The sequence below is a fragment of the Pteropus medius genome, unplaced genomic scaffold (assembly GCF_902729225.1).
Source record: "Pteropus medius unplaced genomic scaffold, Ma_sr-lr_union100, whole genome shotgun sequence".
Taxonomy (NCBI): Eukaryota; Metazoa; Chordata; class Mammalia; order Chiroptera; family Pteropodidae; genus Pteropus; species Pteropus medius.
The window spans coordinates 518,459-532,111 of record NW_024345919.1 but is presented as its reverse complement, the minus strand read 5'-3'; the positions used below and the strand labels follow the sequence as shown (position 1 = coordinate 532,111).

Genomic DNA, 13,653 nt, shown 5'->3' with positions numbered 1-13,653 from the left:
TGTAGCATCTCTATGTTAGTATTTATCAAACTGTGTAGTAATTTTGAATTTCCTCTCTGTCTTACCCACTTGAAACTGAGTTCCTGAAGGGCATGGATGCTGCATGCAGCATTTTCTTCTGAATCCTTGAGACCTAGCATACAGTAAATGCTGAATAAAACAGAGGAAAAAGCAAAGAGGCAAGGAATGACAGAGCAATTGGTTTGGAAAGAGAAAACTAGAAGACAAAAAATAACACCCAAAGAAACTGGGGAAGAAGCAGCAGGCAGGAAAGGGAAGGCGGTAAGGGTGGGGTGGGGAGGACAGACTGTAACTCCTTACACACAGCTGATAACCAGCAGCAGTTTGGACACACTCTGCAGGTGGAAACCATTGGGGCTGTCCTCGGGGATATGCCGTGTCTGTGTAGAACCTACAGGGAAAATAAAGAGGCTATCACCATCATGGCCCCCAAGACCGCCAAGTGCAGATGTGATAATGGTCATGCACAGAACTTCAGGGAATGATGGAGAACTGTCTGTGATGATGTCAGGGCAATAATGCAATAGATGTACCCAGCCTTCCAAAAGTAGAAAGTAAGCTCCTCAAGGGCAAGGTCATGGGTTGGGTCAGGCAAGTGAGTATTGAAGTCACTGAACAAATGAGAAAAATCAACAGATCTATGTAGCTACAATACACAGATGCAGGAAAAAGTGATCTGCAGCTGTGGAAGGGGAAACAGTACTGTGCTAGGAGACAGCTTTCAGCTCTGGCTTTATCCATACTGCTACATGGTGTTGAGCAAGTCAGAGAACCTCTCTTCAAGTCAGTTTATTCAAATGCAATGTTAAGTGAGAAATTCCATATGTGAAACACATAATGTGGGAGTGCTCTGGTGAAAGCTGGGGGAAGGATCACAGAAAGCTGGCACTCTCCTGCTCTGCTTCTGCCTCCTTTCCTGTCTACATCCAGCTCTGATGAATGCCCAGGTAAGTGCAGAGAATATTCTGAAAAATACTGGATTGGTTAGCTCCTAAGACCTCGTATAGCTGTAGGTTTCAATGACTGAGTAAGGACATGAGGTTGTGAATGCCTGGATGGGAAGGAGACATATCAAGGGCAGGTCCTTGGTGGGTCCATGGGGGTCAAGCGAGGGGGTGCTGCTTGGACTCCTTCATCTTTTTGTCCTGAGGTAATCTCTGGAGTCTGAGCTCTCGCTTCTCCATGGTGCATCTCCTAAGAACTAGGAAGCTGTATACTTGAGTCTATCCAGGTAGATATGGAGCTTAGGCAGCATGGAGGCATAAACCCAAAGGCAACTTTTTTTTTTTATCAGAGCAAACACGGGCTCAGCAGAAGCTGAGGAACTTAAAGGCCAACAGAAATAGGTAGAGCATCTGGAGCCTTAGATTTAATGGGTTATGTGCAAACTATATACAATCTATACCCAAAGTACAAAATGAGTGTGTAAGAGTGCACCTTGGCACAGGCATGTGGCTCCAAAGCCCTAAGCACACCAGCCGTCCTCACCCAGCACACACCTGCCACGTGCTTAATCCTGTGGCCCACATCTTCATCAGTGGGTGTGGTAACGGGACTCATCACCTCTTCCAGGTGAGGCACCCGTAGGTGGGCATGGGGACGCTTCCTCCTCCGCATCGTTGGAGGCTTGCTGGCTTTCTCTTTGGGAGACTGTCTGTGCATCTCAGCCAGGTAGGTGCTCTCCGTTTTGGTCAGCTCACTCTCTGTCAGAGACAAAAAGGCCACATCAGAGGTTATCTGCCCATACTTCCAACCCAATACACTGGACTCCAGAAGCAAGTGTCTACTCCTAGCTGAGTCCTCTTTAAAGGAAGCATTTTCCATACTGTATGCTGATAGGGAAGGCAGTGGTCCCTCAAGGATGTCCATGGGTCTAAAGAAGTACCACAGGGACCAAGTCCGAACCCTTCTTCTAGGCTGTTGAACATTGTAAAGAGACATAGATTCCTGACATCTGTACCACTTATGTATATAATTTGGGGCATATCATATTTCCTAACAGATGCATTCATAGGCTTTTTCCTTTCTATAACAGAATTATTACCAGTGTGACTGATCTGAGGTTCTTTTTTGTGGGGGGGAAGGGGTGGCAGTCATAGATCCCTTAATGACCTCATAAAAGTTACAGGTATAGCATAGTCTCTGGAAAAATGCACATGTTCACATACATGCCGAATTTTGTATCCATTTCTGAGGCAGACTTAAGAACCCCATGAAACCCCTTCGCTGTCTCAGTCTCTCTCCCGATTCTCCATGGTCTCCATTCCCCTGAATCATAATGGCAGGTATTTTATGGAGTTCTACAGTTCAGTCGGTGATGATTATCAGTGATGATTATAGCAATCACCTAAGTGGCGGAAGTAGTCCTCCAGTCCACTCCAGAAGTTCTTCTCAATGAAAGTTTTCACTAACCCCCAGGGCTGTTTTCGGTAGCGCAGCTCTGTGGAGACCCTGAGGAATAAGCCAAAAGCAAGATCAGCCATTTCCTGAGCAGACCCTCCCTGCTGCAAAAAGGAAAGTTTGGGATTAATTTCAAAGCGGCTTCACATCTGTGCTGCACTTCCCAAGGTAAAACGTCCTTTCACATTCATCAAGTCACCTAACATCCACGGCCACCCTGAGGTTAGTGAAGCTAGTGGATTTGTCCTCATTTTTGTAAGTGAGAACACTGAGTTTTAGAATATTTAAGCAGACCAAAGGCTAACAACAAGGGCTCTGACTGCAAGCTCAGAGAGATTTCATGATATCACACTGCCTACTCCCAGAAAGGCTCCAGATGGTGCCAAACAGCCTATTGACCAGCCTTGGGGATCCTTCTCTCCTCTAGCGACTTTTAAGCGCAAGTCAGGCTCTAGGTTTTCATCATTTCCACCTGTAAAGTCATTTGCTACAAGCCCTGGCTCCTGCCTCTTCACTCTACCTAGGGCCTCACCAGCTCTTGCTTTTTTCCAAGTATCCCCTCCTCTAATCATGAGCCTCTCTACTGCCAATAGCTCTTGCAGTATCAGCTCTGTCCTCTCCTATACAGCATATATGCTCTTTGACTCTCCTTAGGGTTCATTTTCCTCTGTCAATAGATTCTTCCAGTTTATGCTCCCCATGTGTAAGGCTGCCTGCCCTGCCCTCGACTCCTTCCTCAAGGACACTAGCTCCACCCATGGCCTGAGGTGAGCATGCTTACACCTGGGGCCACCTCACCGCCCTCCCACTCCCAGAAAAACAACCTTTTACTGGATCGAGGGTAGGCGCCCTCTATAAAGGTCTATCTGAGGTCAAGTTACCTCTGTGTGAACTAGACAGAAAGAACATCCAATCAGAAGTTCCTTCAAGGAAGCTGAAAATGAAAAACCTAGACATTGTGGGGAAAAGAATTGGGGGAGAAAAGAGGGCGAAGAGAGAAGAGACAGAAATAAAGGAAGAGATGGGTGGGGGAGGAAGGAGTAGATGCTCAGAGAGCACACAGAAACCAAAAAAAAAAAAAATTATTTTAATATAATAAGAAAGATACAGGCACTTTCTGAGTGTGAGTATTCAGATCTTCCTGATTCCTGAGAGATCTCTCTGAAGCCTTTCACCAAACATCTATTTGATTTGAACTACCTGAGTGATGTTATGACCTGTACAACCAAAAGAACTTGGTCTAAGATACAGGACTATAAACTGGTTATTTTCAAATGGGTAGGTATCTTGATGTTTCAATTAGCCCATAAGCTTCTTAAAATGTCAGGGTATAAATTTTTTCCTTCCCTGAATGCACATCACAGTGCCTAGGACAGGATTCTATCCACAAACAGCATTCTAATTATTCGTTCAATGAACATTTTCAGGACTCTGATACGTGCAGGTCCCGGGCTGAGTGCTGGGAATAAAGCGATGAGTGGACTGGGGTTCCTGTGTGCCAGGAGCTCACCATCTGACAGGGAGACAGTGGTAAATCACAATATACATGGTGTGATGAAAAGGGCACAGGTTTGCATTTCTAGACCTTGGTTTCAGCATTTACTGGTGATATGACTCTTGGCAAAGTTACTTGACTCATATGATCCCGTTTTCTGTTCTGAAAAATGAGGATAAATCCACCTCCTTGGGTCATTCAAAAGAATGTACTTTAAACACAGTACTTTATAAACTATAAGCAATCAATAAATAGTAGCAGTTATAAAAGTTTTACTAAAGAGATGTGCAGAGCAGTAAAGAGAACACACGGTAGAGAGAATGACCATCAGAAGAGAAGGGGGGGCGGGGTTTTCAGAGGCTTCAGAAAAAAAGGTAGAATAAAGAACGAGTTAGCAGGCCAAAACTCCCAACATCCTCCCCCTCCCTCCTCAGGAGCAAACAAAATGTTCCCTAATGTAAGGACTCCCAGACACTTCCTTCCAGAAACTTCCTCTGAGCCTGCTCAGGCCCTGACACACTGCACCTCAGTCGGCTCTTGTTCCGGGCCACACGTGTGAGTGTGTAGCGGTTGATGGTGTAGAAGTAGTCGTGGTACGGCACGTCGTGGGTGAGGACCTCGGCGTCTATCACGTAACACTCACTCTCCTGGCTTGCCTTGTACATGGTCTGTGGAAGGAAAGGTCCGCTAGACACAACTCAAGAGAAGAGAGATGAGGAGAGAGCCTGCTTCCCCAGCTTCCCACCCCACTCCCAGCTTCAGAATGGAGGACCCAGAACCACCGGAAATGGCATCTAAGCCTGTGCGATGCTACTGCTACAGGGCTAAACGACACTAGCACACAGGCACTTCCTCCTGACATCTGTCCTTAACCCTTCACGACAGAATAGAGCTTTCCCGGCCCACTCCTATTGGCCTCTGCCCTCTCCTCACCTGCGTCTCCCTGACAGTGGCAGTTTTGGGAGCCAGAGGGTTGGTAAGTGTGATGGTGTAAAGAATCACTCGGCTCTGGTTTCCATTCTCTTCCTTTTTCCATGGATGGAAGATAATATCTGAGAGTAGAAAAGAGCCCTGGAATAAGGGAGGGAAGCAGCATGCCTTCCCCACGTCTGAATGTCCCCTGCAAGTGAACTTGTCTTGACTGTACTAAATGCTGACAAAAGGAAGCCAATGGGAGACTGAAGGCCAGAGAAGGAGGGTGGGAGGAGGGGGAGTCAAAGCAGAAAGAGGTTCATTGTGGCACTGCCGAGATTCTACACAGGACTCCAAAATGCTGATTGTTCCTAGGGCTGGGGCAGGAAGTCTTGGGGCCACCTACGGGGATGCTAGCAACACTGGAGTTACTGTGACAAGGGCCTGGGATCCTTGGGAATGAGTCTTCTCTAAGGCATGACCTCCCTGTGCCCTCAGCAGGCCCTCTTCTCCTAGCAGTGGGAACCGCTGATGCCTAAATGCTCTTTCAGAGACACAGATGCTTAGCAGCTCTGCTGGGTCAAAGCTGTAGACCCTGCCATGAGGCAGAACTCTGAGATTCCTAGAACTGAATCCCACAACAGCCCCTTAGCTGCGTGAACTTGGGCAAGTAATAATAGTGTGAGTTCCAGTTTCCTCATGGGTATGGTGGGGATCCCACACTCACACATAGGGCAGATTTGAGGATTAAATGAGATAATGTAACATGCTTGGCATGAAGCAGGTGCCTATCAGTAAGTGGTAGCTGCTACTATTTACTAGATGGTAAGCTCAAGGGGCCTAGCACCAGCTACCTGGTGCACGGTGGGCGAGCGTTATACTGCAGAGTAGGGGAAGGAGTAGCATGCAGGGCCCTGAGCGTGCTTCAGTACTGAGTAAGGCCAGAGAGAGGGTACCCTGGGCCTTCATGTGGCCTGGAAAAGGACAGTTCACGGGGAGATAAGGAAGAAGGGGTGGAAGGCACCAGTCCTGGGAAGAATGAACCTGAGAAGCGTCGCTGCTCCATGAAGTCCCGCTGGAAGGGTGAGTCAGTGAACAAGAGGTCATAGAGCTTGTCTACACTGAAGTTGAAGACCTCATTCACATACTGCCGGCCACTCAGGTCCTCATAGAAGGCCTGGACTTCCCCTGCACAGAGAGGATGAGGAAGTAGGCAGTTAAGGTGAGGGGCAGGTGATCCCAAGAGACGGCCCCAAGCACTTATGTCTGTGTGGCTAATGTAGAAACGGCCACCAAGGAAGGCTATGGAGTGGAGTAGCTGGGTGCCAGAGCTCTGTTGTTTTCTTCAGCCTCCTTCCATGGCATGCACACTATTTACTTGGAGTGCCACTCTTCATTCATCCTTTACAAAGAGTTCGGGAATGTACTATTTGCTATTATCCTTTCAAGCTTCCCTATTTAAGGTGATCTTTGACTAAAACATAAACAAATGACTACCTCCTGAACTTGCCTGAACCCAGAGAGTCAGTTATCAAGAGTCTGTAAGTTAGCCAAAATTGACAGCAAATGGCATTGTAATAATGGCATAGGTATGTTCAAGGGATGCTGATTAATCTGCAATATTCTATTTGTATGAAAGCTTCTAAGGCTGGTCTGGTCTGCTGGGCTGTAATCTCTAACTATATGAGTTCTGCTCTCCTTTCATAAAGCACTATACTTCTCCCATGATTTCAACAACCTTTAATTTTCTGATGTTCCTATCTGCTAAAGAAGAATGTGTCTGAGGGTATAGTTGAGCTGCTAAAGCCTCAGGGCCTCTTCTAGCCTTTGGCTCCCCACAGTCCTTGATTGCTGCCCCTCTAGGAGCTAGTATGTGATCTCAAGCCAGATGCTGACACTTCTGGCACCCTGTGACCCTGAAGATGCCAGGGAGGAATTCATGGGCATCCTACAGGGTCAATGCCCATGATTATACAGGACAGGCATAGTGAGCACGGTGAGGGAATATTCACATCTTAATTTACATGAATGGCACCCCTGTTATTACACAGGACCCAATATGTGTGTCATTTGCACTGGCCCTGCATCCTGGATGTGGGGAAAACAACCAAATGTGAGAAAACCACCGCATATGACCCACAGGAGAAACTGTCCATAGATGCATAAGTGAGTACTGTCTGTATACACTCACTAGGTCAGAATCAATCAGAATTCAATCAAGGTAAACCATCAACCAAATTCGTGAATACTGAGAATTTGGCTTCTCACCCTGGAATTTAAGATACAGCATGTTCCTGAGTGAGGTCCTAGAGGCTAACCCTCTATAGGAGAAGAGTAAGAAGCTATCTACTTAGAAATGTAAAACAGAAGGGCAGTCTCCAGAGTCTGTCTGACCCAGCAACACCTTTTCTTCTAGCCTGGTCAAAAATCCCCATGCTGGCGTCACTAAAGCAAGTTTTCATAAAATCTAATTATTTCCAGGTTATAGTTGCATAACCTGTTGAACAAAAAAGACAAACATGGAATGATAGGTTCCTGCGAGTACCCAAAAAAGGGTCTCTGCTAGTAACAAATGTACCTTTAAAAAAAAAAAAGCTCTGTTACCCGCCCATCCTTCCCCTGGGAACCTAGACACTGACTCTAGTCTCCATATAGGGACATCTTTTAACCTTCAAAACAGAAAGAAAGGGCCACTCTGTACCCATTTTCAAGTGTCTACCTTCATCATGGGTGTCAGAAGAGTCACTGAGCTCGGTGGGGATGTCCTCATTGTCATTGAAGTCCAGGGAAGGGGAGTTCACGGGTGCGATGATCTCTATCTTCTCCCCAATGATGTTGTCAATGGCAAGCTCCTTCTCCAGGGACCCGTCGCCCTCCAGCACCTCCTCCTCCAGAGGCAGGCCATCAAACTGGGGTGGAGACAGAGCAGTCACCCAACAGAGGAGTTAGGGACCTGGCCTTGGGAGCCCTCACATTCACAGTAGGAGCTGAGCTGGAGTCCACTCCAGGATTTTCCCCAGCCCTGCCATGGATGACGAGAGCACCCAGCACCAGGTTCTGCCCTTCTCTCGCTTGCCATTAGACAGCACACCAAGCTGCATGAGTTGGCAGAGTTAGCTCCTTCAGTTACAGAGGGTCTGTTCCTAGAGCCACATCAGCACCATGCTACAACACTGTCAGCCTGCCTCTTACTAGTACCTTGTTTTCTAAGAGGTTCAAAAGGCTTCATAATCATTTTTTGGATTCATTTTCCCATTAGCCCTAAAAGGGAAAGATATGATTCTTTACATTTTGAAGATAACTTCAGACAGAAAATGCAGACTAGGCATCCAATGAATGATGTTTTCATTCTAAGGCCAGGTGGTCTGACCCCTAAGCCACTAGAACACAAGGCTCTCTTTTCTGGGAATCCTTTCCTGAGGAACCTCACCCTTTCTTCTACCTGCCAGCTCACACCTGGACACTCTTCCTTCATCAAGCTTCCATCTCCTCTGTAACCAGGTCCCAGAGGACAGAGGTCCTTCTTGCGTATTTTTATGTCTTTCACAAAGTCTAGCACAGTAGGAAAATAAATCAGGGCTGATCTGGAACAGTCCACTGAGAACAGAGCTCACACAATGGACCTGAATGGTTTTCATCTGCTCAGAAGCCAAACAAAATCATTATCTGAGACACCGAGAATCCAGCTCTGGATCATGGGACCATCAGAATGGAGCAAGCCCATCTGTCTCATTGTATAAACTGACCACAATGTAACCAACCTCCCCTCTACCCACTCCCCAGGTTAGGGTCCCATAGAGTTAACTAAGCTAGTACACACTGGCCACTACATAGGGAGTGCAAGTGAAGGGCTCACTGCCCATACCGAAACAGGAGCTTCACTGCTCCCTGTGGATGTCAGTGTGCTATTGGTGATAGATTTCTTGGGCAGCTGTGGACTAGCATCTGGCTTGGTCTCTATGCTGCTTTTGGATGAGCTGTCATTCACTTCATTTTCCTCTGCAGGAATCTCCTCACAGTACCTAAAAAAAAAAAGACACCGTAAGTCTATGTTAACCTCAATGGTCAAGACTGCTAAATATCTTAAAACCTTAGACCTATCTATCCATCCAAAACTATGGGCTTTCTTGCTTCTTTGCTTTGCATATGATCTCCCTCTAACCACTCCTTACTCCGATATTGTTCTCTACCCTCTACCACGATGTAAAATTTCCGGCTCCATACTCACCTTTTCTAGGCACCCTCCTTAGATTTATCACTACCTAAATATGACGATTATTTGTCCTAAACTATCCCTCCCTCCCCACCACTGGCATCCTAATCCATCTCAATGTGACCATTTTAATTAAATGTCTGGGCTTTGAGCATACATTTTCTTTCCCACACAGGACTCTGGACATGACTGTCCTTTAGGGGTACTACCCAGATTCTGGGTTATAACTAGTTAACTTCTTGGCATTATATACCTAAGGGGAAATCATTCTGGAGCTAAAGGTGGGTGCGCTTCTAGGGACCCTTCAGGGATGCCACCCTCTTCCAAGAGAAAAGTCGTCATTGTCTTTATCAACACGTGACTTATACTTTATGTATTACCTCATCTGGATGTATAACAGCTCTGAGTAAATCACTGTATGCATTTTAGAGAGAATCAAATAGATAGTCACAGAAGTTAAATGATACCACTATGAAGTGTCAGAAATTGTACCTGAGCCCAAGTCTATGTACTATACATTCGAAGCTCTTTCCTCGCTTTCTATAATTCTGTGCCTCTCACAATACCACCAAGCCTCCACCTACCTTTCCAACCTCCCATGTTTCTTAACATTCCAACAGTGATGCAGTGATATCTCCATCTCCTTAAAATTTCCTTCCCTTGGCTTCTATGATACAAAACTCTCCTAGCATTCCTCCTACCTCACTGGACGTTCTTTCATGATTTCTTTTGCTGCTTCTTCCTCCTGCTGAGTGTTCCCAGCCCAGTTTTTTAACTTCTTCCTATGTCCATTCAATCACTTGGTGGTTTCAGCCAATCTCATGGCTATCCACTGAAGTTTCCAAATGTATGTCCCTAGCCTAGACTCCCCAGTGAATTCTACACTCATATTCACAAATGCCTAAAAAACATCTTCACTTGAGTAACAGTCATCTCAAACTCAAGTTACCTAAAACCAAGCTCCTGTTCTTCCCCCACAATCTGCTCTGCCTATGGTGCTGTCCATCTCAGTTTAGAACTCTATGCTTCCACTTGGTAAATCCAAGAAAACCTTAAAGCCACCTTTGGTTCCTTTCCAATCCATCATCAAATCCTTCAATATATTTCTGGTTCTACCTTCAAAATATATTCAGAAACTAACCAATTATTGCCATTTCTACTGCTACCCTCCTGATCTAAACCACCATCACCTCTCATCTAAAAAAATCTAAATTATTCAATAGCCTTTTAGCTAGCCTGCCCTTGCTCCCCCTTTGATGTGTTTCGACACAAAAGCCAGAGTGATTCTGTTAAAATGTTAAGTCAGATATTATCAATTACCTACTCAAAGCCTTCCCACGGCTTCTCATCCCACTCTGAGTAAAAGCCAATCATCGTTTTGGCCAAAAGGCTCTCAGAACCTGCCTCCTGACCCCTCCTCCTCCATGTGCCCTTTTTCCATTCCACCGGCCACCCGCTTACTGTTCCCTCTGCCTGAGAGGTCTTCCCGCAGATATCCTCCTGGTTCATTCCCTCACTAGCTTTAGGGCTTTGCCTATATAACATTCCCCAGTGAGGCCTTCACTGCCATCCTAGCCCCTCTAGGAAAGGCTCCTGGCAGCTTGCCCTCTGCCTCTCTCACCCCATCGTGTTGAAGTCATCATCGGGGGGTACGTAGTCCTCGTCGTCACTGGTCAAGCCCAATTCATTCCCGTAGCACTGGTGAACAAAGTGCCAGAGCTCCTTGGGGCACAGGGGCTGCAGGGAACAACAGAGACTGATGCTTCCTTCCTCAGGACCCCACTCTATAGGGAGGCACTGAATTGGGCTGGACTCCCTTGAGGGTAGGAACAGCTGCACCCATTCTCCCTAGCCAAACTGAGAGTGAGCAATGCCTCCATGACAACCTCATCGCTGACCCTGCCCCGCTACCCCACCCTCCTCTAAGAATCTCAGCTAGATACCAATCTTCTGCCTAAGAATACGTCTTTTAGCAAAGCCAGGAACTTGGCGTATTCCCTCAACTCAGGTTTGCATAAGGGACCAACTGGTCCCTTGGTGGTAACTGTCCACTTTTTGCTCCTATGGATGAAATTCAGCATTAAGCAGCATAAACCGATGTTGCTCTGGGGCCAAGGGGATCATGGAGCTTCTGAGGTTGATGTGGAAGGAGCACGAGAGATCCCTTGAGCCAGTCTCCCTGATACTGCAGAAATTTTACACTAACAGTGGCCATGCAGACCCTGCTGGATCACATCCAATGCTGGCCCATTACATAATTGGACAGTTCCTGCAGTTAGAAAGAAGCCTACATTCTCATATTTTAAGGGGCCTCAAAGGTCATTGCATCTGATCCTCTGTTGACTAGCTGAATACTCCCTACTTTATTCTTAAGCAGAATCAGTTTGCCTATAGTTCTATGTATTAGTTCCAGTGTTTCTTATTTCACTGGGTGTCTACATGTTTTCCTCAAAAGCACTGTCCTAAAAAACGTTAGCTCTCAAGAAGTACAGAGTTTCAGGAAAGAGGCAACAGAATGTCAAAGAAGTAAGATCAGAGGTGAATACTATGAATGAGCCTTGGGCTGGCAGGAGGGGGAAAAGGTAGTAGCGATAAGTATGTGAAAAAGGAGGGCAAGAGCATAAGGAAAATAGAAGCAGTTAATATCTTATTTTTTTAAAAAATCACATTTAAAGAACGTTTCCCACCAATAGATTTGATAAAGCATCTGAGAACATTCTAAGCCCATCCTTTCAAAGTATGGCTTAAGAAGCAGGCAGCTGGCAGGATGCTGTGAGCCAGAGTTTCAGTATTCTGACTCCAGAGAACTGCCCAGGACAGCACAGCCAGGGCTCTGTGGGGGTGGCAGCTCTGCCCTGGCCCTAATGGCACTAGAGGGAGGCACTCCTCTTTTATCTGGACCTCCTGCTCCTATCTCTGGCCTTATGTCCACCATTCATCCTGCCTGGGCCACATGTGCATCTCTGCCAAACCATGCCTTCCCCTTCTTAACAATTCACCTTCTCCATGCAGCCTTCTCTGACCTGTTCAACCTGGCTCAGCCTGTCTGACCGTAGTCGGAACAAGCATAGTGAGCAGACCCTGCTCATCAGGCAGAACTTCAACAGTTACATCGTTAGGACTTTTGTAGACCACATGGATGACCCTGTCATATTTAGAAGTGACAGTGGTTGTGAACCATATATTCAAACCTGCCAGCAGAGGTTCAAATACATTATCACTTTACCTTTATCAATGGCTAATAAAGGCAGATGATCTCAGCTCAAATAAGTTATGAGGATTTATACCAAGGCTACAGACTTTAAGGTTAGAAGAAACTCTACATAATAAATCTACTCAATTTTCTTTAGATAGTAATGTTTGGGCTAGAGTCAAGGTAGATGCATTCCTATATCTAAATATATGTCAAATATAATGTAATTATATTATATAATTTTTGTTATGTTCTCTGCTCTAGCTTGGAGCTGTTTCTCAACACTAGGGCATTTGAATGGGAGTTTTCTAAGGGCTGCCACTAACATCCCCATCATCTGCATCTCCTTCCAGTGTCCTTCAGACACTACAGTAGTCAACTGGTGCTGTATTAATTCTACTTTCCTAATTTTGATATTTTTGATGCTCTGGCATCTGAGACCTCGCTGACTGGGGAGGGCCTACCCCTCCCAGGGTTAGCTAATTCCTAATTTCTAGAGATAGGAAACAACTCGCTAAATAGAGCACACCCTTCATGTGTAACCAGCCAATCCAAAGCTCATACCCCCAACCACCTTCTTATCTAGCTCTTACACCCCAGGCCAATATTCCCCTGCCCTCATAACCCAGGGACAGGTACGAGACAACTAGTGACAGTCTCTATATCCCTAAGCCCTACTACATTATTCAAACTAGCCAATCTTACAACCACTTGGCCTGCCTACCCTGTATCACCCATTCCTTCCCTGGAAAACCACGATAAAGGCTCTTGCCCATGCTTTCCCTGTGCTCTCTTTGCCTTCTGGCTGACCCTGGTGCTTCCCCCATGTGGCCCAGCATGGCACGATGTACCTCTGCTTCTAGGTGTCTGTGAGCATAAAAACTTACGGACAGTCTTTTCCATGTCTGTGTGTTTTATCATACCTGATTAAAATAAATCCTGATACATTTAAAACAGTGGAACCGAAGTGCCTAAAGTCGGTGAGGGCCCTGCAACAAGCAGCAGTAAGGCTGGCTGTTCATATGACAGGAAAGGCTACTCAGTGATACAGTCTGGTGGATTTCCAGGACCGGGAGGAAATATGGCTTCTTTGGAGCTTACCGATGCCCAAGCAAGAGTAACCTTTTCACAAGGCCCGCGCCCAAGGGGAAAGAACACTTGTTGGATGCGCGTTCTCCTCAGGCTAAAGGAAGAAGCTTGGTAGTCCTTACCTTTTCGAGGAGAGCATTCTGCCACAGCCGGAACATCATCATATATGTCCTATCCCGGGCCCCAAATGAAGTAAAAAAGTGCTAGATTGGAAGAGAAAATGGCAAGAAATGTCTGTTAACACATTATAATATAACGAATAGGGACATGCTGCTCCTTCCTCTAAAAAGGCTACAAATTACACCCTCAAATACTACTGACTCTGTTACT

At 46.1% G+C, this 13,653-nt stretch overlaps 1 protein-coding gene across 13 annotated transcripts in view; it reads right to left on the bottom strand.

Moving 5' to 3' along the window:
• The window catches only part of GRAMD1B (GRAM domain containing 1B), a 220,056-nt gene that overhangs the window by 13,885 nt on the left and 192,518 nt on the right, over positions 1 to 13,653 (bottom strand). For all 13 annotated transcript variants that reach the window (XM_039874828.1, XM_039874829.1, XM_039874834.1 and 10 more), the window contains 10 exons: positions 13,446 to 13,526; positions 10,663 to 10,778; positions 8,694 to 8,850; positions 7,548 to 7,737; positions 5,873 to 6,016; positions 4,850 to 4,968; positions 4,442 to 4,584; positions 2,369 to 2,472; positions 1,521 to 1,724; positions 322 to 412 (listed from right to left, as the gene is read on the bottom strand). In XM_039874828.1, coding sequence (XP_039730762.1) covers positions 322 to 412; positions 1,521 to 1,724; positions 2,369 to 2,472; positions 4,442 to 4,584; positions 4,850 to 4,968; positions 5,873 to 6,016; positions 7,548 to 7,737; positions 8,694 to 8,850; positions 10,663 to 10,778; positions 13,446 to 13,526 — 1,349 coding nt within the window. The remainder of the gene's footprint in view (positions 1 to 321; positions 413 to 1,520; positions 1,725 to 2,368; positions 2,473 to 4,441; positions 4,585 to 4,849; positions 4,969 to 5,872; positions 6,017 to 7,547; positions 7,738 to 8,693; positions 8,851 to 10,662; positions 10,779 to 13,445; positions 13,527 to 13,653) is intronic.